This window comes from Myodes glareolus, chromosome 5 (assembly GCF_982192425.1).
Source record: "Myodes glareolus chromosome 5, mMyoGla1.1, whole genome shotgun sequence".
Lineage (NCBI taxonomy): Eukaryota > Metazoa > Chordata > Mammalia > Rodentia > Cricetidae > Myodes > Myodes glareolus.
Window position 1 is genome coordinate 30858449 of NC_142030.1, and position 27921 is coordinate 30886369.

The 27921-nt window shown below is 36.5% G+C and overlaps 1 protein-coding gene across 25 annotated transcripts in view; it reads left to right on the forward strand.

Annotated features, from left to right (window-relative positions):
- The window catches only part of Slmap (sarcolemma associated protein), a 129302-nt gene that overhangs the window by 65823 nt on the left and 35558 nt on the right, over nucleotides 1–27921 (forward strand). For 4 of the 25 annotated variants that reach the window (XM_048421571.3, XM_048421570.3, XM_048421586.3 and 1 more), the window contains exons 6-13: nucleotides 3163–3258; nucleotides 3518–3589; nucleotides 4921–5061; nucleotides 6305–6442; nucleotides 9060–9228; nucleotides 9316–9366; nucleotides 10162–10212; nucleotides 16322–16384. In XM_048421571.3, the coding sequence (XP_048277528.3) occupies nucleotides 3163–3258; nucleotides 3518–3589; nucleotides 4921–5061; nucleotides 6305–6442; nucleotides 9060–9228; nucleotides 9316–9366; nucleotides 10162–10212; nucleotides 16322–16384 (781 nt within the window). The remainder of the gene's footprint in view (nucleotides 1–3162; nucleotides 3259–3517; nucleotides 3590–4920; nucleotides 5062–6304; nucleotides 6443–9059; nucleotides 9229–9315; nucleotides 9367–10161; nucleotides 10213–16321; nucleotides 16385–27921) is intronic. The other 21 variants (XM_048421581.3, XM_048421580.3, XM_048421593.3 and 18 more) reach the window with 7 other exon arrangements.

Sequence of the window (27921 nt, forward strand, 5' to 3'; positions counted from 1 at the left end):
AAACAAACACACAGGAAATATCTTTTAAAGGAAGAGTGGAGGCTTAAAAACAGATCTCAAGAAGAAAAAGGAGTCTGGATTGTTGAGTTTAGAAAAGATAAGCTTATGTGCAAGAGAAATTTTTCTTCCAGTGTAAGGAGATTCCAAAGTACTTCTTTATTCATAGGTGGTTTTTAAATAGAAGTAAGCTTGTTATATTCCATATTCCATTCAAACACTTTACCTGTATTGATTAACCTATGTAACAGATTTTTACTGCTATGTAAGGAATGTAGATATCTCTTTCTTTGTTGTCTGAGGTTTCTGCCCTGCCCAGTTCCCGCAGTTGTTAAATCCAAAAAAAAATCACACAGAGGTCTACATTAGTCATAAACTGATTGGCCCATTATCTCAGGCTTCTTATTAACTCTTATAACTTACATTAGCCCATTATTCTTATCTGTGTTAGCCACATGGCTCAATACCTTTTCAGCGGCATATTCACATCTTGCTTCTTCTATGTCTGGACAGAACTGCAGAGGGAACTTCCCTCTTCCCAGAATTCTCCTGTTCTCATTTACCCACCTCTACTTCCTGTCTTGTTGTCCCACCTATATTTCTTGCCTGGATACTGGCCAATCAGCGTTTATTTAAAATATAATTGACAGAATATAGGCCATTGTCCTGCACCACTTCTTATTTTTCCATGTGGAGTAACTAAGGGGCAAGAAGATGTAAGAATTTAGTGTCATACACATTATGATTTGCCCCTAGTCTGAGTTTAGTTTGGCAGTTAGAACCCAGAGTTCTTCCTATTTGGACTGTATTTCTGGATACAGAGCATCTACTTGGAATGGCTTCCTCGAGCTCTTACTCCTTTATTTAAAAAGACATAACTCTAAAAGCATTTATTTGTGCAGGATTGTGGCTCTGGATCAGTGGAGGGATTATGATGAGGGAGTATGGTTTAAAGGTAACTTTGGTTCAGAAGTTTAGGGATTGAAGTATTGATCTTGATCTTGGTTTTTCTGCTCAATTATGTGGCCTTTGATGAATAGTTTTATTTGTGGATTTGTCTTTAAAACTGTTGACCAGTGGCCCTGTACTCTTTGGTTAGTTGGGCAGTTAAGGGCGTGTGCATCTGTGGAAAAGTACAGAAATAACCAACACATTTATTAAATCTCATTTTCCACCAAGCATCATGTACTGCCATATAGAAAATGATTGTACACATGTGCTCATCCATGAAGAAGTTAAGAGCATGGGCTTTTCTAGCCAGAATTGATCAAGCTTAACTAGATTTAAACCCTGGCTTTAACATCTCATCTCCTAAGAAAGTTTGTTTGTTTGTTTGAGATATGGTTTCTTTGTGTCGCCTTGGCTGCTCTGAGACTTGATTTGTAGACCAGGCTGGCCTTAAACTCACAGAAATCTGCCTGCCTCTGCCTCCATAGTGCTGGGATTAAAGATGTGCTCTATCACCGCCCAGCTTCCTAAGAAAGCCTTTGGACCTCATTTTCCTCCTGTAGGCAGTTGTAGCACCACCTCTCCACATTATGAAGGATATATGAATTAATATAAGTAAAACACTTGGAATAGTGCCCACAATGTAAAATATATGATGTGAATGTCATTGATCATTTTCATTCCAATTCATCATTGGAAGATGTGTTAGTTTTTGTAGGTCTCTCTTGAGAGGTAGGAGAGAATATTAAGATTAATTGATATTTCATTTCTGACATGAGAAATAACAAAGTTCATATAAATTAAATAATTGGCCTGGTTCTGTGTAGTGAGGTTGCTGATCATCATGAATGAGACTCTTATACTTCTCATTCTGTCCCATCTTTTCTGTCAGATCTTTGAACATCCATGTATATGTACTAACTCTTTGGGAGGAATTGTCCCACCTCTTCTTTTTCTTCTTGCATAATCCTTACTGAATTGTGAAACTCTCATGTAAACTGTGAACCCTTGAATAAAAGTTGAAGTAGATGCATTTCATACCTTAGATCTAAAAGACTATTTTCAAGAGAGCCACATTTGTTGGAGTTTGATTCAGAATTAAGAAACTAATGGAAATGAATTTTTTAAGAGCTATAATGACACCATCTAGTGGAGGTAGTTTCTAAAGCTTTGGTTGGCTGGTGGCTTTATTAGTAAAGCAATTTGTATCTGTTACTTCCTGGATAATGTTTTGGTAGCTTAAAATAAAGTATGGTAAATAGCCATTTTAATATGGATTATCAGGTAATGGTTTTTTTTTAATCAGATTCCTTAGTCTACATTAAAACAAAGAACTTCTGAGTCTACATTAGACCAGATTTTCCCTAGTCATTGTTTATCAAGGATGTGGAGAGCAATAAATTAATGTTTAAGGCTTAATTGCTATAGTTGAAGCATATACTTCTCTTTGAGGTGGCTCAAAGATAGAATGCTTGTAAGTGTTTTTTTGGGTATTACAGGAATGACAGATGAAGTTGTGCCAAAGCCACAGCCCAATAATGTGGCCATTCACCATCACAGTCTGTGCAGAGGTGCTGTTAGCAGCTCTCACACGTTAACTACAGAGTATTCTTGTTCTTTTGTTCTCTTTCACCATATTCATGTGTTCCTTTGACCCCTTAATTACATCAAGCTAATATTTAGTGAACTCTTACTTTTTGAATATTAATTGCCTAATGACATAATTAGGGAGAGAATTAGAATACCTGAAAATACCGTAAGCATTTAAATATATGTGCATGTATTTACATAACATTTTAGAAAGGACAAGCTAAATGCTGTTACTATTTTAGATGCCATTGTAGAGTTGTTATCAAATATCTTTGATGCCTTAGTTTGAAATACATTTGTTTGAAGATACATAAATATTTCATAAACATTTATGTGTATTTATGAAATATAAGCAGAAACATAAGCATTTTTTAAGTTTTTCTAATCTGCATTTTGAAACTTACCTTTTAGTAAATTACTAATAAAAAGAAAATAGAATGAGTAACTTGTTTTCCATCTGGGGCAAAATTTACTATATCTGTACTTGCAGTCCCGTAGATGGGATAAGATAATGACCCACATCCAGAGTGCAATCTGAGAATATATTCAGACTATATTGAGTGTTTTTCTTCAGAAGAATCATGTTGCTGAATAAGTTCTTAGAATTTCTTTTGTGATTTCTGGTAGGAGGCCTTACATCGGGAACAGATGTTGGAACAGAAGTTAGCCACACTTCAGCGGCTATTAGCCATCACTCAAGAAGCCTCAGATACCAGTTGGCAGGTACTCCATTTACTTTAAACTCAAGGATCTATTTAAACAGTTTAATAGTTTCTTTAATGTGTTGAATGAATTAAAATTAGATTTCAGGCAAAAAAAGTAATGTTATTTCTTTAGCTAAAGAACAAATGTTGAAACAGCATTTTGTAGCAGATCTTGATTGATTTTTCAATTTTGTTTCTTTTCTTGGCAATAGAATCTGTTATACTTGCCTTTTTTGTTACTGTGGGTTTTTATTTGTATCCGATTTTTTTTCCAACAGGCTTTAATAGATGAAGATAGACTCTTATCACGGTTAGAAGTTATGGGAAACCAATTGCAGGCATGCTCCAAAGTATGTATTAATCTCAGGTATATATGAAAGAACACAGTTCTGTTGTTTCATTTTTTTTTTCTGAATGTGTGCTAAGCCCTTTATATAATCCTACAATTGCTTTATATCTTTGTCATGAAAAGAATTCAAGCATATCTATAAGTGGGAAGAGTTATGTAATACACGCCTGTGGCCAGTTCTAACTACTTTTTCTATTGCAGTTAATATTTATTGAAGAGGTTATTTGCCTTTTGAACTGTGACTCAGTCTATACTGTTATTATTATTTTTTTTTAGTTCTTTCTCTAGGCATAAAATAATAGATATTTGGTCTGGGTTAGAATTTTTTCTTCTTCTTCTTCCTCTTCCTCTTCCTCCACCTCTTCTTCTTCTTCTTCTTCTTCTTCTTCTTCTTCTTCTTCTTCTTCTTCTTCTTCTTCTTCTTCTTCTGTCAACAATACTTCATGGATGGTATTGTTCTTTAGTCAAAGAACATAATGACTAAATGGATTTCTTTTTAGGATTTTGTCATTGATGATTTTTCACTATATCCATTATTTTATGAAAGATTTTTAACATAGTGATATAATTCTATCATTCCTTCATTTACTTAGCTGGATTACTTCTTCAAAGATAATTTTCCCCTCATCAATTATTTTGTTACCTCAAAGTACATTTTATACAGAAAAAATAGAGTGAGACCCACCTCTATTATTTAGTAGATAAGAATAAATTGATTTTCCTTCTATCCACCAGTGAATGACAATGAAGTACTTTCTCCCTGCTCAGATTTCAGTATATTTGGTGTGTTTCAGTCTATACTAGTAGTTAGCTTTGTTGATTATCAAATTATCCAGAGTTTTGTCTGAGTAAACCTTTTAAGGCTGTCTCTCTGGATAAAGCTGACTTGGGTAGTGTCCTGTGACCGCACTAGACAGGACACTCCATGCTCACCTTACACCTTTCTTGTTCCGGACCTGGAGTCTTCCTTTTTCCTCAGGATGCTCTTACTCCTTTTATCTTAGCCATTGTTCTAAAATGTTTGGTGCTTTAGATAGCCATGATTTTTGTTCACAGATGGAAACATGATGACTTCCACAGAACATGAGTAATTAATCTTAATATTTGGGTGAAATTATTGCCTTTAACTCTTTCCTATTGGAATTAGTATAATTTCTAAGGGCATAATTGATACAACTTTAAAATTCAGATTTAGTTAATAGCAGGCTAACATTTGTTTTGGGGGAGTACCTTAACATATAATTTAGAGTATTGTAATATGTTTATTTCTTTCAAAGAATAAGTAGTTTTCAAAGAAAACTGACTTAGGTGTAATATAATTGTCTTTTGTAGAATCAAACCGAAGATAGTTTACGGAAGGAACTCATAGCACTGCAGGAAGATAAACACAACTACGAGACGACAGCCAAAGAGTCCCTGAGGCGGGTTCTTCAGGAAAAAATTGAGGTGGTCAGAAAACTTTCAGAAGTTGAGGTATTTCATTTTTATTGTTATTGGTTTTAAAGATTTATTTTTAAAATTATGTGTCTATATGTAGTATACGTGTGGGTGTGTTTATGTGTGCGAGTGAAGTTGTCTGCAGAAGTCCAAGTCTTAGATCCATTGGACCTAATATTATAGGCAGTTTTGAGACATCTGAGATGTATGCTGGGAACTGAACTATGTACCTCTGCTTAGTTTGGAATTTGCTGTTAGAGCAGACTGGCCCCAAACTCACAGAGCTGCACCTACTTTTGTCTCCCCAGTGGTTGAATTAAAGATCTGTGACACCATGTCTTAAAATTCTGTTCTTTTTTTAGTGGAGGATAGTCACTGAGAACTTTACTACTTTACCCGTCCTCCAAATCAGTGGTTCGATCACCCCAACCATAAAATTATTTTCATTGCTACTTCATAACTGTAATTTTACTGTTATAAATCACAATGTAAATATCTTTGTTTTCCTATGGTCTTAGGTGACCGTCCCAAAGGGATCATGACCCAAAAGTTGAGAACCACAGCTCTAGAATAACCCTGTATCTTGTGCTTTAGGAGTTTATGAGGGATATCTTCTAGGTCCTAGGAACAATCAAAATGTGATTTTGGGGACTGAGGGTTTAGCTCAGTATGCATGTGCTTAGCATGTGTGAGGACCTGGATAGTTTGTATTATGGTCTCATTCTATTGTATGGGCTTTATGTTCATTGTTGCTTGATTAATTGGCATACAAGTAAAGTTTCAAGCTATATTGCTATTTTCGCATTAGATGAATAGCTATATGGTATTAAAGTTACTTTAAGGATTGTTGACTTAGAAGTAATATGGTAAAGTATACTTTTAATCTTAGCATTTGAGAATATGAGACAGATTTTTTTCAGGCTAGCCTGGTCTCCATAGTGAATTTGAAGTCTGCCTGAGTAACACAGTCTTGTTTCAAAAACAAATAGAAAAGGAGTTGGTGGTTTTAAAATATTTTCAAGGCTAAAAGTCATACTGATTGACCCTTTTAAAGTATAAGTAATATTTCTGCCCCATTTCTCAACATTAAAAAAAGAAATTCTTGGTAGTATTTTAGTGTACATGTTCCTGAAATAAACTGAAATTATTTTGTCTTTTAATTCAGTTTTATACAAGTTTAGTCCAAATGTTGATAGTTCAAGCTATACTTTTTACAAGTTGAATTTGTGATAAAATTTAAATAAGTATCCATTTATTCTAATGTGAACTTGAATTGCAGAGAAGTCTGAGTAATACTGAAGATGAATGTACCCACTTAAAAGAAATGAATGAACGGACTCAGGAAGAATTAAGAGAATTAGCCAATAAATATAATGGAGCAGTTAATGAAATTAAAGATTTATCTGATAAATTAAAGGTATGTATATTAGTTGCTTTTCTACTGCTGTGTTAGAACACCATACCCAAGACATCTTATAGAAGGAAAGGTTTATTTGGGCTTAAGGTTCCAGAAATTAAGACTCTATCAGCATCATGGAGAGGAAGTGTGGCAGCAAGCAGTTATGGTGACTGGAGCTAGAAGTTGAGAGCTCACTGGGACTGCCTTGAGGATTGTGAAACCACAAAGCCTATCCTCTGTGGCATACTTCCTCCAGCAAAACCATATTTCCTAAACCTGCCAAAACAGCATTACCATCTGGGGACCAAGTATTCAGACATATAAGCCGATGAGGGTCATTCTTATTCAAACCATCACATTTTGTATTTACTCTACCTGAAAGCATGTTAAGCTAATAGTCTCTAACTACTAAAACAGTTTAAAAGTGTATGCATCACTCACTAATTGTTAATGGAAAATTTGGTAAAACTGAAAAGTTGAGATTGACAGTGAAAATAGAAAATGTATTCTGTTTAGTCCACTCTCTATTACTGTTGGGAATTGAAAGCCTTTAAAACAGACATACTTCCTGTAGATGGAAATAGAGTCAGTGCTTCACAATAGTCATCTTTCAGTGTTTGCTTCTCCACCACATGGTATAGAAAAGAGCAGCATCTTCTAATATATACTTGGAAGTAGATGAGAATCATCTATTCTCCTAGGATGCGGATTGGCAAGATGACACAGAGTGTGTGGGCCCTTGTCCTTTGTAATCGGAGTTTCTGTCCCTTTCCTGCACTCATTCAGTCTCAAGGAAACACTTGTTAAAGGCTTATAACAATTATAAACTATTTGGTCTATTAGCTCAGGCTTATTATTAACTAACTCTTACAACTTAAATTAACCCATAATTCTTGTCTGTGTTAGCCACGTGGCTTGATACCTTTTATCAGTATGGCATTCTCATCTTGCTTCTTCTGCGTCTGGCTGGTGACTAACTCGGCCTTCCCTCTTCCCAGAATTCTTAGTCTGCTTGCCCCACCTAGGTAGTGGCCAATCAGCATTTTTTTAAACTGATATGAGTGACAAATCTTTACAGAGTACAAAAACATTTTCCACAGCAGTCATGCAAGCTTTCAGAGCTAAGTTTGGTCATAGAACCCATGGTGGGAGGACAGAAAGTCCCCAAAGTTGTCCTCTGATCTCCATGTGAGGGCCATGGCACCCTTGCAACAGAACTTAGCCTTGTATAACACACATGTAAACACAAAGATATGCAGGCAGACACACATGTGCAAATAATAATAATAAATTATTAATTGTTTTTACTATAATAATAAATTGTTGATTATTTTATTAATAATAATAAATGTTAAAGTGGTAGTCAAGGGCCAAAATGAGATACATGCAGTAATAGTAAATTATAAAAAGAAAGAATCATGGCTAGAGTAAGAATAAGGTGTCTCATAGGGTAAAGTCATACAAGCCTGCTCTTTCCTGGGAGCCCATGTAAAGGTGAAAGAAATTGACACCACAGAATTGTGCTGTGATCTCCATGTTCACCTACCCATGCATCATATATGCATATGTGCATACAGTAATAATAAACTTTTTAAAAAAGAATTAACAAAATTAATATAATCTGATATTTTTTAGAACCTACTCATTTTTAGGTCTTCTCAAAGTTAGGGACCAGTTGTTCAGTGCTGCAACAAACTCAAAGGGAGCTTGGAATAATTTGTTTGAGCCCTGGTTGTTCTTCAGGTGTGCTCTTGATTCTGTTTCAGTTGCTATTCCCTCTGGGACATTTGGAGTAAAGAAATCAGACCATAAAATAATGTCTAGTTGGTCCTTCAAAGTCTCGTGACCGGATTGCTGAAGATCCATCTTAATGTAATTTATATCTGCTGGTGGGTCATGAAACTAGAAGGGGATTCACAGGGAAAGAAGAGATGGTGAGGTTGAAGAGAGGAGAGGATAATAGAACACATATCATATGAAAGCAGAAAGGGAACTGTTTGGAACAAGGAATAGAAACAGCCAGAGAGGCTGGAGTTGTCGGGAAGGGCAATGCAAATGAGGATAAATGTCTACACACATATGTATGAAGAATACCACAATAAAACATAGTCCTTTGTGATATTAACTTAAAAATTAATTAAAACAAGAGAAAAATGACCTGGCCTCAGTTGAGTGTGTACAAGATAGGTATTTATCAGACAAGGCCAAGCATCACTGATGGTAGTCTTGTCAAGAAAAATGTGTTTAAGGGTTTGTACCATTGTCTTTTTAGGCAAACATAAATAAATTTTAAATTGATGTGACATTTTAGAATGTACAAACAAGTTGTAATAATAGTAAATTTGAGTTATTTATTTCCCATTTAAAAACCATGGAGGATTTAATTTTGACTCCTTATCTGTGTGTTTATCTTTGTGAGTGCTTGTTTGCTCCTAAGTTCTTCCCTTCTCAGTGCCATGTCAGTTTTGACATTACATCTCTGTCTTTATTTGTTTTAGAAAATCAGCTTTATAAACATATTCTCTAATTCTGAATAGATTCCTTAGAGGTATAAATGAGTGAAGTCAGTCCTGGCCTTAGGCTGCTTAAAGCAAGGTGAGGTTTTATGAAATGACTGAAGAGCCCTACTCAACAGGTAGCAGAGGGAAAACAGGAGGAAATCCAACAGAAGGGACAAGCTGAGAAGAAAGAATTACAGAATAAAATAGATGAAATGGAAGAAAAAGAACAGGAGCTACAGGCAAAAATAGAAGCTCTGCAAGCTGATAATGATTTCACCAATGAAAGGCTAACAGCTTTACAAGGTAAGCTAGTTGATACAGAAATTGGTTTTATTTGATTTTTGTTCTTTTTGTCTGTGAAATATCTTTTTCTTGGACTGTTTCTTACAGTACGGTTAGAACATCTGCAGGAGAAAACTCTTAAAGAATGCAGCAGCTTAGGTAGGTGTCACCTTCTTTACAGATGTTCTCACTAAACTTTTGTTTGTTCACACCCTTTACCTCTCACATCGCTTATTTCTCACATTTGATAGTTTACATATCAAGAATCAAAGGATACTTTCAGAATATCTCCTTTTATGTTCATGATTGCCACCAGAGGGCACCATTTTGTAGTTCTGCAGACAATGAGGGTCCTGCCACCAGAGGGCACCATTGTGTAGTGCTGCAGACAGTGAGGGTCCTGCCACCTGAGGGCACCATTGTGTAGTGCTGCAGACAGTGAGGGTCTTGCCACCAGAGGGCACCATTGTGTAGTACTGCAGACAGTGAGGGTCCTGTCACCTGAGGGCAGGACACCATTGTATAGTACTGCAGACAGTGAGGGTCCTGTCACCTGAGGGCACCATTGTGTAGTACTGCAGACAGTGAGGGTCCTGTCACCAGAGGGCACCATTGTGTAGTACTGCAGACAGTGAGGGTCCTGCCACCAGAGGGCACCATTGTGTAGTACTGCAGACAGTGAGGGTCCTGCCACCTGAGGGCACCATTGTATAATACTGCAGACAATGAGGGTCCTGCCTCTGAGGTGGTCTTAGGATCCTCTTTCTTTTGAGGTTCTTTGGAAGGTCCCCAAGCCTGAATTAGTAAAGAATGGCGCTTGAACTCTTCTTCTGAATATAGTGTTCTATACAGAGTCAGCATGGATAGGAATAGGAAATGCCATAGTTACATTGAAGCCAGTTTTAAAATTAATACTTTGTTTGATCAGGCAATGATATCCTGTCTTAATCCTAGGGATACAAGTTGATGACTTCTTACCTAAAATAAATGGGAGCACAGAAAAAGGTAGCGTAAAAAACTTTTTTTTGTGTGATATCCTTTTATCATTTAAGCAGGACAGAGAGCTAAATGCCTAATGATTTTTAGTGCTTGGAATAAACACATTTATATCTGTGCACTTACCACCGAGTTTGTCTTTTAAACTCCAGCTTCTCTTTATAGTCTAAGACACAAGATGTGATCTGTTCTTAGATATCCCTTGTTATGTGGAAATTGCATGACTTAGATAAGAAAATGGTTTTCGTTGTTGTCGTGGCTTGTTTTATATGGCTCTTACCTTCCAGAGAGCTCTATTACTGTTTTGTTTCATTGTGCTCAGCTTCCAGGTCTCCATCTGCAGTGTGCGAGCTTATTTAATGTCCCATTGAACATGTGGATTTTTGTTGTTGTTGTTGTTGTTGTCAAGATAGGGTTTCTCTTTGTATCTGTGGTTGTCTTGAACTCGCTTTTTAGATCAGGCTGGCCTCAAACTCACAGCAATCCACCTGCCTCTCTGCCTTTTGAATGCTGGGATTAAAGGAGTACGCCACCATGCCGACAGAAACTACTTTACCTGTTTGTTTTATTGATCAGAGAATGAGATTAAGCTTCTTCCTAATGAGAAAATTTTTTTGGTAGTTTTTGGTTCTTTCATTCTTGTTTTTCTGGGTAGCAGGAGTTCTCCGTTGACCACAGCCTACAGCCACTGCGTTAGTTTTCCTGTTGTTCTTCCCTTTTCTTCTTTATGCAGTCTTACTGTGTCCCTTGACTGTCCTGGAGCTGTCTATATAAATCAGGCTGGCAGTGAACTCAGTGCTGTCTGCCATGAGCCACCATGCACAGCGCATGGGACGCTTTTAGATCACTGGGTTTTGTAATCCTGAAGTCTTCAGATTCCCATTCACTGGCCCCTCGCCCCTTTCCTCTAAGATTGACTAAGTACGAACTCCAAGTGTGTGTTTCACCTTAACTGTGGGCGGTTGGAGTAGTAAAGGATTAGAGTTATTTCCAGTCCTTACTGATGAGTTATCTTGTTTTAATATGCAGAAGTTAGTGGAAGATGTCAAGGTCAGAAATAGGATTTGTAGCCGGGTGGGTGGTGGCACACGCCTTTAATCCCAGCACTCTGGAGGCAGAGGCAGGAGGATCTCTGAGTTTGGTGCCAGCCTGGTCTACAGAGTGAGTTTCAGGATAGGCTCTAAAGCTACAGAGAAACCTAGTCTCAAAAAAAAAAGGAGAAGAAGAAGAAGAAAAGAAGAAGGAGGAGAAGGAGGAGGAGGAGGAGGAGGAGGAGGAAGAAGAAGAAGAAGAAGAAGAAGAAGAAGAAGAAGAAGAAGAAGAAGAAGAAGAAGAAGAAGAAAAGAAGAGAGAAATATAATTTGTAACGAAACTTTTCCACATATCAGGGTATATCTTTATCATTCATAGCAAGAGGTCAAAGTTAAGAAGGAGTTTCTTTTGATTTGTGTTAAATAAAAAATGGGTGAACTGAAGATTTAGCTTCAAGAGTTTTCCTAGTTTATGCCTTGGATTCAATTCCATCATTAAAAAAATGAAAAAAGAGTTTCTTATAGTAACTGCCAAAGCAGGTCCAGAAAGTCATGTATATGTGAACTGTACAGTCAAGGTCTAATATTACATATATCATGCTTGTTAGGATTCTCAAGAAAAAAATTATCCATTGCTATTTGACTATTCAATGTATTTTGTAAAATGCCTTAAGGTTTTCAGATTTGAGTTTTTGAGTTTAAATTTGAGAAATTTTAGAAGTGTAGTTTGTGTTCATTTTACCAAGAGTTAGTTGCTATTCTTTACAAGTGTTTAGCAAATTTTTGTTAAGTGAGTTAATCTTTGTCTTCTAAGTTTTCATTTTCCTTAAATGATTTTATGATTTCCATTATTATTTTGCCTGTCTTTTCCTTTCTACTTGTATACTTTTTAATCCATATTTTCTTGAATATGTGTCAAATGTTACATTAATGCAGGCTGTGAACTTTCATTTTTTTCAATTAAGAATCTTTATATACATAAAAAAAATCTTTTAACAAAAGTTATCAAATTACCGTGTAAATTTCTTGCCAGAAAATTTAGACCAGTAAACTGCTTTCCTACTAGCAAATAGCCAGACTCCTTAATTTAATATTAAAATAAATTTTTTTGTATTGTTATGGGGAACTCCTTGCTATAGTTATTTTTCCATTGTTAAAACCTTTGGGTCTTTGCTGACAATAAGTTAAGTAGCATAAAAATCACTAATAGACATTCTGACAGGAAGTTTTATGTTTATTGTATGCCACATTTATTGTGGAATGGACTTTGTAATAAGATAATTTACATTTTCAAACATTGCAAAGTTCATAGCCATGGTTTTTATGAATTAAGTTAACATCACCCTTAAAATAGTAGAGAAAATACTAAGTATAGGTGCAAGAGAAAATGTCAGCAGTGTCTAAGATGCTGCAGTTCATTCTTCTTCCAATGAACTCTTTCTGAAGTGATTTGACTTTTTTACAAGAACAGATTTCATACCAGAAGTTTTTGTTTCTTTTTAAAATAAAGATTATTTAAATATATGTTTGAGTATAGAATAGTGCTGTCTAGAAGTAATAGACACTTTAAAAATTTAAAGTTTTAATAGAAACTTTAAAATTTTCTGCTAACTACAATGAACTTTAAAAAGAAGCAAGTAAAACATTTTAATACTAAATTTTATTTAAACAACAATATCAAAAATGTTATTTAAAGGACTGGAGAAATGTCTCAGAGGTTAAGAGCACTGGCTGCTCTTCCAGAGGTCTTGAGTTCAATTCCCAGCAACCACATGGTGGCTCCCAACCACTATGAGATCTGGTGCCCTCTTCTGGCAGGCAGACAGAACATTGTATACATAATAAATCAATAAATTTTTTTAAAAAATGTATTTAAACATTTAGTCAGCATTTTAAGTTTATTAATGAAGCATTTCACATTAATTTTTCTTAGTAGGTATTTGAAATCATGTATTTATTTTATGCCTGCCGCATATCTGTTAGAATGAGCCATATTCGAATGGCTTAGTGGCTACAGTAGCATGAGTACAGCATGAGTATACAGGAAACCAGAATCCATAGAAAGCTCATTTGTATAAAAATGTATTCAAATAGAATAGTTCTCTCTTTTTATGTTTCTATGTTTGTCTTTTTTCCTTTTCTTTAACTTTAGCCAATATCATAGAGACTAGTTTTCCTTCCAGTAAACATCTGATTTCTTTTGGATTGCTGTGATGATAATATGTTCTGTAGTTGTGTCAGCTTAATTTATAAGGGCCTGAAATCAAGTAGTAAACTATTACTACTATCATGCTTTATATGGATGGTGACAGGGTTGTCTTATTCATGTGAAAGGTGCTTTTGTCGATATGGCATATATATTACGTTGATAGCAGACATGAGCTAAGCCAGTCTACTAAATATTTTCAGGGTTGGGTTCAGATACTAAAAATAGAGTATATAGGGAGAGCGCTGGGGAGATGACTCAGTGATTAAGAGCACTTACTGCTCTGCCAGAGGATTCAGGTTTGATTCCTAGAACATACCTGGCAGGGGATCCAAAATCCTTTTCTGAACTTTTGGGTTCCTGTGTGGAAAACTAGGGTGCTTTTTAGGCTAGTGAGAAACAATGAGTGTGTGGTTACTGTTGTGTTGCTGTTTAGGGATACCATGACCTTGAGGCACCTCTAGAAGAAAGCACTTAATTGGGAGTTTGCAGTTGCAGAGGATGAGTGGGAAGCATGGCACAGGCGGGCAGGCGTGGTGCTGGAGAAGTAGCGGAGAGCATACATCTGATCTGCAAGTTACATGCCAAGAGAGTATGAGACGGGGCCTGGCTTGGGCTTTTGAAACCCTAAAGCTCACCCCGGTGACACACCTCGTCCAACAAGGCCACATCCCCTAATCTTTCCCAAACAGTTCCACTGAGGACCAAACATTCAAATATGTGACCCTATGGAGGCCATTCTCATTCAGACCACCTAGGGAGATTCCTGGTTTTTAATAAGAATCACTAGAGATTGGTTAATATTGGTCTGAAATTTGGTTTCAGATTTGTGCCATAAAGTCCTTTATTTATGTTCAAGTTTAGTTCCAAGTACGTCTTTTTCCTCTTTCCCTCTCCACTGATTCTCCTCCTTTCCCCAATGGTTCCTTTTGCTTTCGTATCAGATAAGTAAGTGGATTAAAGCTAGGTCATACATAGATGTATTTGCCTTTTTTCCCTCCCATTATCTTTTCTTGTTCTTCCTCCTTTTAGGCTACTTCCTCGCCCTACATATTCCCTTCCTACTTTCATATCACATGTTATATATACATTTCAATCTAGATTTTACATATGAAAGATTCTTTTGCTATTTATCTTTCTGAGTCTGTTTATCTTGTTTAACATGTTGATCATCAGTTCTGTCCATTCTCTTGCAGATGATCTAAGTTCATTCTTTATGACTGCATAAAACTAAAACTCTGTCACATATATGAACTATAATTTCTTTACCTATCCAAACACGTTTTCACACTTAACATGATATTGTATGGTTTGAGTTTTGAAAGTGTTATTATGGTTTAGAGTATATAAAACAACCTTTTGCCTTGACATTTTCTAATCTACTGGGGTTTTCTGTTAGCTTGTTGATGAATTCTGTTTGTTTAAATTACTTCTTTAATCCCAGATTTTTGTTGCAGTTAATTTTTAATTTTTTCCCACTTGGGGCTATACTGTACTTGTTGTTCATCTCTCTAAAAAGTTATATTCATCTTTCTCCCCGTTTTTATCTTATCGTGGGCCCTTTGGGTACCTTGGGTACCGTGTAACTAGTTAAAGGAAAATGACTTCCTAATCTTTCAAATATTCTGCAATTTGAAAGGTTAGGAAGGCAGTTAACTAAGAGAGGTCAGGAGTCACTGTTACAACTGCGAGTATCTGCCTGTTCTACAAGACAAGACAGCAGAGAAGTGGGTTGGTTGAGGTGGAGAGGAATAAGAGTTCATAGTGAGGGTGGTGCTCATTCCAGGCTCGAGTGCCTTTAGACCTACCTTCCTGGTAGTTACCACGTTGGAGCACAGCCTTTTAACACCAGACCTTCTAGAATCTCTTGTGTAGCTTTGAAGACTTGGGTATGTAACTGAGGAATGTTATCTAGATTTATGGGTTAGCCTTTGACCTTTGACTTAGTGAAGACTGTTGGAAGAAAAGGGCTAGAGCTCTTTTAACTACTGTGTTAAATTCTAATTTTCTCTTTTTTAATTCTATTTTTTACAAAATGGATTATTTCTGATGTAAGCAAAATTATTTATGAAGCTCTTATTTTCAACTGTGTAGAACATGGTAATTTGGGTGGAGATAAGCAATGTAATGTATGGTATAGATTAAGGTACTTAAGTGGGAAGCCATTTGTGAAAATGAATGTATAAATATATCTGTCTCATTAATTTCTTATAAGTTTAAAGAAATTGTTGTATGATAACCCCTTTCCAACTTTTTTTTTTTAAAATAAGGCTCATATAGTCCAAGGTCTCTTGAAAGTCACCTTGTAGCCCAAGTGGTCTCAGACTCATGGAGGTTCTCCTGCCTCATCCTCCTGAACGTTGGAATCTTAGGCATATGCTACCATGCCTGGCTGATTTTATACATTCTTAAAGTTTTTACCTTTTACGTCTTAATTAAGGCCAACAACTTTGAAGGGAGACTGTTAGAACATGAAATTAATTCAGTAATAAAAACCCAAAAATCACTTCAGTAGTGTATTTACAAACCTGTTATGGAGAAAGGTACATATGAAAAGTGGAAAAAGAAATGTATTTTAAAGCAGTATGTTATTATTATTAAATATTATCTATATTTTAAAGCAATATATTTGTTTTGATTTTTTTTAGCTCTTTGTATAAAAACTGCACCTTTAAAAGCTAGCCATTCAGAGTAAACTCGTGATTTTATAAATTACAACTTTCAGTTATTTAATTCCAAAGTATGTGTTAAAATATATTCAACTTTATTAGTCCTTTTCAATTACTTATGTTAAAATATTTCAGTTTTTTTAAACCTTTGCTGTTGTTTATTTCAAGACAGCAACAAACTATATCCTTAAAGGTCTTTCTTTCTTTATTAGAACACTTGCTTTCAAAGAGTGGCGGGGACTGCACTTTTATTCATCAGTTCATAGAATGCCAGAGTGAGTACAGAGTATTTTCACATTGATTTTAATGGAATCAAGGGCTAAAATTAAGGAGTCAAAGGAAAAGCAAGGAAATGGAAGTATTTGCTGGAGTAGAAGTATGCAAGTAACTGTCTTTCAGGCATCCGCAAACCTGTTTGTTTCTTTTGAGAAAAATATTCTTATTGCAGTTCCTTCACATATTGAGTGAAGTATTTCATATTGGTGGTCCTTGCAGAGCATGATAGAGAAACACATAAAAATACACAGGAAGAAATTTCAGACTTGCTAACTTAAAGTCACTCACTCATCAGGGAATAAAACAGACTGTCTGGGATGTAAAGTACCTAAACTATCTTTCTGAAAGTGTGTATTTTTATATGTGTATTTGTTTGTTCTGCCTGTGCGTATGTCTGTGCACCACGTGTGTACGGTGCTTTCAGAGGCCAGAGGAGGGCTTTAGATCCTCTGAAACTAGAATTACAGAGAGTTGTCAGCTACCAACTGGGTGCTGGGAATCAAACCCAGGTCCTCTGCCAGAGCAGCCAGTGCTCTTAACTGCTGAACCATTTCACCTGCTCACACCTAAACTTTCTTTGTGGGTACTTGGTGAAGAAATATTGGTAATATGGTTTCTTTATTCAAGTTCTGGTTCTATCACAGATTGAATTTTGAGATTCTTAAGTACATTTCTCAGATTAAATGAAGCTATTTAAAGCCAGGTAGCCTTTTGGGGCTCTGAGCTCCAAAGATGACCCTCAGTATAGAATGAGCTTTATATTTTAGGGCATGGGTAGCAGTAAGTTGTCTCACCCTCTGGTTTGACTGACCGCTGTTCACAAGTCCCATAAGGCTATCTTTAGGAATATTTAAGGTAGGCTGGCTCTTGATGATTTAGACCCCTCCTGAGTTCTAAACAAAATGTTGTGAATCCTTTTTATTTGAAAACCCTATAGCATCTTAAATCTCTAATAGAAAGTTATAATATTCACTTGGTGTTGTTAGTAATAAGTAAAATTTACCATATAGTCCAGAGTCTTGTTTATGTGCATGATCTTTCCAGTTAGGCAATTAGTCTCAGGCATTTTCCTTTCCTTTCCCTCTAAAGTGAATGACTTCCCAGGTTTTTTTTAATCCATATCTCATTTTGTGGCTCTCCATGCATATATGTTTGCCCCATTCTTAATTCCAGGACTTCACGAGGTTATAAGGGCCACACCTTGAGTGAGAACCTACAGTTTTGGTGGGTCACAGTTTTAGCTCCCAGAAGATATTTAGAAAAATATGTACTTGCATTAAATGCTTTTAGAAAAGCTGCTGATTTTTTTCCTCTCAGTTGTAGATACTCTAATAAAATTTAAAGCTATTTAAGGTAGTTTATTTAATAAATGTAACATTTTTCCAATTTTCTTAATTTTGTGAACCAAAGGCTGGGTTTGTGTGTGTGTGTGTGTGTGTGTGTGTGTGTGTGTGTGTGTGTGTGTGTGTTTATCTTCTGACCACTGCTTCTCACTTATGGCAATTGGCACAGTGAGATTTTAGAATTTATATTTTGAACCCAACAAATGAGAGGATGATCAAAAGAATGTTTTGTTGAGTTATAGTTTTCAGAAGTCTTTATTTAGTTAGTAAAAAGTAAAGATCACAGAATTTATTCTTATCATTTGCCTATTTGAAAAAAAGGAAATGGAAAACCTTTTTCAATGTATAATTTATATTACATTCTTAATTTAAAGTAATATATAGACTAACTATACTTTAATATTTTAAATGAAGAAAGTCTGCTTAGAGGGGCTGGAGAAATGGCTCAGGGGTTAAGAGCACTGGCTGTTCTTTCAGAGGTCCTGAGTTCAATTTCCAGCAACCACATGGTGGCTCATAATCATCTCTAATGAGATCTGGTGCCCTGTCCAGGTGTGCAGTCAGAACACTGGATACATAGTAAATAAATAAATCTTTTAAAAAAAAAATCTCTTCCACTCAAAGGGGTGGGAGAGAAAAAGATATGAATAGCTTCCTGACAGCATCATTAAAGGCGTCATCATTGCTCTCTTACTCCATCTTTCCATTGTCTTGAACTATGACCCCAGCCCCAAAAACTAATAAAGGCTTTTGTGCTGGAGTATTTTAATAAGTCTTCAGGTGTGAAGTTCTGGGACATGCAATGTCTGCACAGGTACCTACATGCACATATTTAATTAAATATGCTTTTAATATTGAAAAATCTTTTTAGAGTTTTATTATTCTATTATACTTTTGTGGGAAAATGAGCCAACAAGCACTAAGAAAACAGTAGTTAGAGAAGTTACAGCAAATTTCCTCAATGAGAATATTAGCTAATCAAGTGATGTTTGTGCAGACTATGTGATTGTGTGGGAAAATACTGAACCTGTGGTCCACAGAAGGAAAGTCAGACTGGAACCTGATTCTGTATACAAAAGCAGAGGTCAGGAGACTAAACAAAGCACAAGGGAGTCTATGTATCTTAATCTGCCGAGTGTTTTGTGCAAATAGTGAAAGGTTCAACTCTGAGTGGCTGAGAGGGGCATTTATGACATGGTTTCTGAATGTTCTGAATTTTAGGTAGCAACAGTTTCCTTTGGATGATTCCAGATGTTATCTTAAATTTTCCAAATTAATTTGACTCCTAAATATATGATTAATGGAACAAGGTTAAGTTACCTCTGTCCTTGTTTGTTGTTAGAAGGGTCATTATTTTATGGCAAGCTGTCATTGTAGATACTAAGTTTAATGAGTATTACCACAAGCAAGGAGACACAGATAAACTTATCAAAAGAGTTTTAGAGCAGTTTGGAATTATGTATTGACAGCCATACACAATCATTTTGCTGCTTTTAAATGGCTAGGCATCTTAAGTCGATTGATCTCTCTCACAAAGTTCTATTGATGAGGCAAGCAGGCCTGCTTTTGTCCCACCCGGCTCCCACACGGCTAGCCTTTCACCCAAAATAACAACACACAAATTGTATTCATTTAAACACTGCCTGGCCCATTAGATCTAGCCTCTTACTGGCTAACTCTCACATCTTGATTAACCCATTTCTAATAATCTGTGTGTCACCACGAGGTGGTGGCTTACCGGGAAGATTCTAACCAACATCCATCTTGGGCTGGAGCTTCATCACGTCTGCCTGCCTCTGCTTTCTTTCTCCAACAATTCTGTTCTGTCTTCCCCGCCTACCTATGTTCTGACCTATAGGCCAAGCAGTTTTCTTTATTAATTAACCAATGAAAGCAACACATAGAAAGAAGACCCACCTGCATCACAAAGTGTGTATTCAGCATGCAATAGTGCTTCAGATTCATGTTTCCAGTCTTTTTAAAGCAAATGTTAATGCCTTGTCTTTATTGTTTACTGGTCTTATGGAACATAAATCAGTGTTTTAAAAACTACAAAGCACGTGGTTTGCTTCCATTTGATTCTTCATCTGTATTTAAAACATTGGGAAATATTCCAGCTTACCTGCATGAACACATAAGAGAGTAGCTTGATTTTGTAGAAAATAAATAAGCAGGAACACATTTCAATGTTTTTCTTGTATGGAAAGTCAGACTGTATTTTTTTAAAAGTTCTTTTAGAAAATAGCTCTTAATCCTAGGGGGGACATGGTGGGCTTTAGTCAGGTTTAAGTATAACCCTTTGCATAATTCCCAATTTGTAAATATTCTGTATAAAATTACTTTAAATAAAGTCTAAAATCAGCAAGTAACTTCATTAAAACTTGTTAAAAGCCTTTTAGCAAGAAATGATCCTGAGGACTTAAGGGTTTTGTAAGGACTGGATTCCTTCCATCTTCCCTGAAGTAAAGTTTAGTTACTTCAGCAACTTGTTTTCTTTATAAATGTAATAGATGCATTGAAAACTTTCTGTGTTTTGCTAAAGATGCTTTCTGGACCAACAAATTATCCATCAGTTTCATTTGGGTCTATGAACTCTGTCACTTGATTAACTTGAATGCTGAATAAGAAGATGAAGGGTGAAGGACACTAAGACCTAAGAACCTCCCTTGAGCGCAGGGAAGTAAGTGTTCCCTGGACAGATGCCTGCCTGACTCTTTGGTGTCTCTCTCTGGCTGCTATATGCCCTCACAAGGGGAGAGATTTTGCTGCTGGGTGCCAGAAAACTTTCAGAGGGTCTGCTTTGTAGAGACAAATTGTCTATTTTCCTAGACAATCTCCTTGATTGCATTACCAAGTACTTCTGAAGTGAAATTCATGCCTTTATATTCTTAAATCCATGTTTGTTTCCATTAGCTCCAAGTGTTTTGCAAAAAAGTTTTTTTCTGGCCCCATCATTTTGAAATTATAGTCACCGTTTCTGCATGCTTCTTCCGTTCCTTCTTTCATCTATGACCTCACTCTCATTGAAACTGAAGCCTTATTTAGAGGAATCCACCGAATCAGTGTTGCTGGGTAACTCAGTGTTTACTGAACATCATTCTGTGAGGTCAGACTTAGGGTTATTTGAGTACATACTCTACTTCAGTTCAATTTTTTTTTCTCTAAACCTGATCAGTTTACTTATGATAAAGAACAAGTAATTGTAGTTCTGTGCTCAAAGAAGTTTATATTCACATCATAGGAAAATACTGTTTTTTTTTCTTCAGAGTTTGATGTTGCTAATATTTGATCTCTTTGTTCTTAGTTTGTCCAGTCTAGGATACATTGAAGGCTGCTGGCAGCTCTTTTAACACTTGAACGGCTGGAAGAGAACAAGTGTAAATTCATTCCAAGGCTATCTTTGCAGAAGCGATCCTTCTGTTCTTGAAATTGGTCTGTTTTCGCCATGTTGTCATTCTGTCCTTGAGTTCTGAATCCTTTTCTCTTTTACTTGTTCCTTTTTCCTCTGTTTTAAAAAGCTTCCATAGTAGCAATTACTTTAACTCATTATTCACCTGAGATGAATACCAGTGTAATTACCTGGATTACTAAAATGCAAACATAGAACCTCTTTTGTGAAGTTCTGAAGCTGTGTTTCTACTAGTGAGTTGCTTGCCATTCTCTGAGGAAGATTAGTTGCTAACTTGATGTTGAATAATAATTAAAATTTCTTAATTTGATTATTTCTTGATGTTAATTCTATTAAGTTTATTTTTGGTATTTGCTTTTTAAAAAACAACCCTTTGGGTGACTTTGGCTCTTTTCCATTTATAGTGTTACTAGAGGAATCTTGATGTGATTTTTCACTGACAATATGATTCCCCGCATATTAACCTCTTTTAGTTTTGCCTCATTTGCAAAATGAGCTGGTACTGCCTACCTCATGAGTTTATTCTGAAACTTAGTTGAGATTGTCTTTCCTGCTGCTCTCTGATCTTGACACATAGAAGTGCTTGTGAACTAGGAGGGAGGAGACACACATGTTTGAAACTGTGTAGAGATCAGTGGAAGCTTTTCCTATAGTCACCTGTTTCTTCAGTCTCTGTCCCAGGCCATGTAGCATGGTGAGCCAGCTGAGCTAGCTTTGGTTTTCATGTTATTTTCTCAGAATCTAGAGTTTCACTTTATTTTTGGGTTTTTGCTGTTGTTGTGGTGGTGGTGGTTGTGGGTTTTTTTTTTGGTGGGGTTTTTTTTTTTTTGGTGTTTTTTGAGGTTTCTCTGTGATTTTGAAGCCTCTCCTAGAACTAGCTCTTGTCGACCAGGCTGGCCTCGTACTCACAGAGATCTGCCTACCTCTGCCTCCTGAGTGCTGGGATTAAAGGTGTGCGCCACTACTGCCCAGCTAGAGTTTCACTTTTTAATTACCAATATACATATCATTTACAGAATTTTGATTGCGGTGTGTTGCACACCAGAGGCCCCTTTAGTCTTTCTTTGCCTACACTACTTTGTTCTTTATTTTTATTTTGTACAACACAGTAATGTGGTACATAATTTGTTCCTGTGAACCAAAAAAAAGTTTAGCTCTTGTGGTGCTATTTTGGTTTTAATCTAACAAATAAAACTTGCCTGAAAATCAGAGTGCAGAGCTAGCCATACTAGTTAGCCATAGAGACCAGGCAGTGGTGTCATACCTGCACTCGAAGACAGAGGCAGAGGGATCTGTTAGCTCAAGGCCACCCTGGGATACACAAAATTGACCCAGTCTAAAAGGAAAACAGAACTCACACAAAGGTGACCTCAGCACTTGGGATCAGACACCTTTAACCCCAGCACTAGGGAGGTGGAGACAGGAGTGATATGTCTGGGTGGAGAGAGGACTAAAAGGAAGGAGGAGACAGGAGCTCAGCGAAGTCTGAGGACGCAGTCTGAGGACAAGATCGCCCTTTTGGTCTGAGCATTCGTAGAGGTAAAGCTCTCTAGTGGCTGACCAGTTTGCTTCTCTGATCCTTCAACTTTCACCCCCTAGTAGATGACTCTGGGTTTTTATTATTTAAGACCAATTAGAATTCATGCTCCAAATTCTCATCTGTTAAGTTTTGACAGATTCAGTGGCTTTGATAATTTTATTATCCAATACTTTCTGACTAAACTAAATGCTTAGTTGACGGTTCCCTTTGTAGTTAAAATTAAGTTGTCTGTTCTGCTTCCTAGAATAAACTCCTTATAGAAGTGCCCAAGGAGATAGATCAGATTAAAATTCAGGGATGTTCATAGGAGCAGTGTTTATAACAGTTCAAAACTAGAAACAACTCAAGAGACTTCAATATAAGTGAATAACTGCACTATAATCTTTTGGATGAAAGAGGGCTAACCTGTAAGAATATACAGTATAGTATTTGATTTATAGGAAGTTTAAAACCATTAAAGTTATATGTGTGTGTGTGTGTGTGTGTGTGTGTGTGTGTGTGTGTATAATCAAATATATTTGGTAGCTGACTGGAGAAGTGTGAATGAGTACACAGGGAGATAGATAGCTTGGTTGGTTATGTGCTAGTTGCACAAGCATAAAGAGTGGAAGGACTTCTAGCAGCAGAGTAAAAAGCTGGGCATGGTGACATATACCTGTAATCCAAGAAATGGGGAGGCAAAGACAGGAAGAGTCTTGGGATATGTTGGCCAGCTTGTCTAGCCTAACAGTGAGCACCAGCTTCAGTGAGAAATAATATCTCAACAATGTGGAGAGCAACTGAGGAAGGCACCCAGTGTGAATCTGTGGCTTCATATGCATGTGCACATATATGCATGCATACCCACACATGAACACATACACATGCATACACCAAGAAAGGGAAGAGAGAAATGTGACAGAGGAAGTATAAAAGTCGGGTAGTCCTTACCTTTGTGGGGAGAGAAGGAAAGGAGAATGTGGAGGAGTTTGTATTATACAAATTCACTTTATAAACATCTATACCTTTTAAATAATCTTTTGTATGTGTTTTTCACAAAAACAACATATGGCTAAGTGTGAAAACATCCAGATGTGGTGGCACATGCCTCTAATCGTGGCACTGAGGGGGCTGAGATAGGAGGGTTGCTGGTACTAGGACAACATGGCCTTAAATAGAAGAGGGAGGAGTATACCCCTCTCAAACAGACCAACCATGGATGCTATTTTAAAAAGAGAAAGCCCTTTCTTCCCTTTCTTTCAGTTGTGGCAAGTTAGATCACTGCTTTAAGATCTGACGTTATGTTTCATGAAAGTTCTTTCTGTGGATCTCTGATAAGGGATGGGGAGGTTGATAGAGTCAAAAGCAGAGATCTGGTTTTTATCTCTTTGGATTATATATATTGTAGTAGAAGTCTGTGTGGTTGGAGGGTTTGTGTTTATTTTGTATTTTACTTTCTCAAAATGAAAAGGGAAAGTTTTGAGTAATAAATTATAATCGTTTGTTGTTTTTAATTCTATTTATTTGTTTTTCAGGACAAGGGTTCCTTTGTGTAGCCTTGGCTATCTTGGAATTCCCTCTGTAAACCAGGCTGGCCTTGAACTTATAGAGATCTACCTGCCTCTGGCACTGCCACCTTGCTGTGTTTTTGATCTTTAAAACAATCAGTATAGTTAAGATAAATCATAAGAGTTATATTCCTATAATTAGACAGCTATGAAAACTGTCAGATTTGTCTTCACATCTCCCCACTCTAATTAAAACCAAATTCCTTGATTTCACATCTTTGTTATCCTTGTACATAGTAATATTTGAAGGAATCATTATATTCCCACCAATAGTTTATAGTGTTAAGGATGGTAAAGATAATGGGCAATTGCAGCATCCTGTTGAAGAGATTTAAATAAAGATCAGTATAAGGAGAGGAAGGACACTAATGTCATTTAGGAGAGAGGAAGAGAATAGACATTCAGTTTTATCCATGGTGAGATTAAGAAGTCCCTGTGGGATTCCAGGTGAAGGTATCTAGAAAGTAGTTAGAGAATAGAGTTCCAGAAACTAAGAGAATTGTAGCATGAATAATAAAGACCCAGGGGTTCCAACTGAAGATCAGAGAAGCAAAGCAACCAAGCCTTTAGAGAGCTCTTACCACTATGAAATCTTCACACTGAAAGAGAGCGAGTTCCTGTCTCATCCCACCTTATAGTTCTCTCTAGTAAAGGCCTGCACCACCACTACCTGACCTCTTTGGATAACTAATGTGGCTTCTGGGATTAAAGGTGTGTTCCACCACTACCTGGCCTTTATGACTGACTAGTATGGTTAGCTTTGCACTCTGATCTTCAAGTAAGCTTTCTTTCTTTCTTCCTTCCTTCCTTCCTTCCTTCCTTCCTTTCTTTTGGTTTTATAAGACAGGATTTCTCTGTAATTTTGGAGCCTTTCCTGGAACTAACTCTAGGCTGGCCTCAAACTCACAGAGATCTGCCTGTTTCTGCCTCCTAAATGCTGGGATTAAAGGCGTGTGCCACCACTGCCCGGCAAGCTTTATTTATTAAAACACAAATAAAATATCACTGTACAGAACTTAGGACTGGCCACCAGCATTTAGAAATAGTTCAATAGCAAATAATAAAGGCTATGACAAAAATGAGTTTTATTGACATAAACAAAAATCCAAATATACATATTTAAATTACAGCCAGATGGAGAAAAAGGCAATGAAAGGCTAAGAAAGGAGGGGACAGTCATATGAGAGAGAATGGGTAGTGTCCAGAAGTAAAAGTAGCTTTTAAAAGGCAGTTATAAACATTTGATTAAATACAGTGAGTGAATCTACTTATAACAAAAGATGTAAAAGGTCACAGGGACAAAGGAAGAAAAGACTGTAACATGTCATAGATGCCAACACAATTTTGGGATATTCCGTTTTCTACTCTGCAGCTCAGACCCCAGTGACAACAGCGGCTCAGGATGGAGAGGAGCCCATGCAGTGCTTTAAGCAAGGGTATGGGTTCCCTAATGAACAGTCTATGTTTTGTTTCCTTTATTGGTCCATACAAGTTACAATAATCACAGATCTCCTGAACTGTCTGTGTCCTGTACATGCTTCTAGACCTTGGCCAGGTTCGAGTTTAAGAAAAATGTGACCAGGGAAGAAACAGGGAAAAATACACAAAGCAGAAGAAAGTTTAATATATATATATAATTATTTTTTCAGAAAGTTAGATATTTCCTAAGTAAAACAATGTAAATGAAGACTGCACTTTCATTCCCTGGCTGCCCAGATCCAAATAATCCCACAAAACTATATTAATTACAGCACTGCTTTTGGCCAACAATGTCTCTCGTATATTCCTAGGTAGCTCTTACATCTTAAATTAACCCATTTCTATTATTTTATATTTTGTCATGAGGCTCGTGGTTTGCCAGTAAGGTTCTGGTGTCTTTCTCCTTCGGCACTTACATGGCGTATGCCTGACTCTGCCTTCTTTCCTCCTCTGTCTCTGCTTGGATTTCCCACCTTGCTATATTCTGCCCTGCCATAGGTCAAAGGTGCTTCTTCATTAATCAGTAGTAATAAGACATATTCATCGCCCGCAGAGGGGAATCCCACATAATCTCCCCCTTTTTGTCTAAATAAAAAGGAAGATCTTAACTTTAATATAGTAAAATTACATATAACAAAACAATTATTAGGGGGCTGGAGAGATGGCTCAGAGGTTAAGAGCATTGCCTGCTCTTCCAAAGGTCCTGAGTTCAATTCCCATCAACCATATGGTGGCTCACAACCATCTGTAATGAGATCTGGTGCCCTCTCTGGCCTGCAGGCACACATGTAGGCAGATATTGTATGCATAATAAATGAATAAATATTTTAAAAAACAATTATTAAACAAGAATTATAGTTATAATATTTAGTCTATTTGTATTAGGCAAAAATTAAAATATTCTATCTTTGTGAGTTGAAAGTTTCATACCTAATTTATTTTTTATTATAACTAATGAAAACTATATCTATCTTCAACTCCATCAAAGACTCCAGAAGGATATAATGATTCTTAAGTAAATAAGAAGTGCATTGTAAGCAACTTCCAAAACTCTAGAATTGACAGAGACATATGGCTGTCTGGACAGTCACCCAAAGTTCTTCAGTTTTGTTGGAGCATCCATCTTCAGCCTACACACCCATAGTATCCAGCAGACTTTTCCACAAAGCAGAAAATTTCAAAGACTGTTTCACCTATATTGGCAGTTTGTCAGTCACTTTCTTCTGTGTCCTGCAAAATATTTGGCAGACTCTTACATGAAGCAGGAACCCTAAAGGACTATCCTGCCTTTTGGAAAGTTCAGCAGTCACTTTTCTGTGTGTCCTGCATACCCAGTTCATACATCAGGCAGTCTACGCAAGAGCAGTTTCTTGCCCAGTGGCTAGCCTTGTCACATTAAAGGCAAATTTCATAACACGTTTCTTCAATGCCCATCAACCTCTCTGAAGTACTTGGTGCTGTCAGAAGCAGACATGTCTCACTGTCAAGAAAAGTCTAAGTTCTTAAAACATTTTAGATGCCATATATTGTAGGTCTTTGAAGTGTTGAAGATTATATAACTGAAATGTATCTGTATTATCTAGAAAACCTAACTAACATGATTGAAAGTTTATTATAGGTGACTATTTACTAACCTGTATTTCTTAGTTATACATTGCATTTTTAAACAAGCTTTATAAACATAATACCTTAAACAAGAGTAGAAATATATATAGCATAACAAATTTGACCTTAAATTTGTATCAGTAGACCAAAATCCATACCAATACTTTATATCATATTCTCCGCGGGTTTTTTTTTTTTTAGAAAGAGATTGACTGTGACCATTAACCACTTATAATCAACCCCCATTTAAATGAAAACACATTTATAAACACTATTTGGGAATTTGGGTGTAGATCTCTAGACTATTACCTGATGACAGGTGGGCACTGTTAATCAGGTCTTTCATGGCCTATCTTGTGTGGTTATCTCAGCCAGCAGTTCTGAAGCTGTCATGAATATTGGATCATCAAGACCATTGCTTCAGGGGGTCTTGTTTGATCAAACCATTAGCTGGTAAGAAACTCACAGCTTTCTATCCTTTCTGGAAACAAAAACAGAACCTCTTTTTCAAAGTAATATGTCCTTAGGCTTAAATTTTGAAATCCAGATACCTTTAAAATATATGTGTTGGTTTAGCTTAGCAGACCATATAATAAAATATCTCTCTATACTT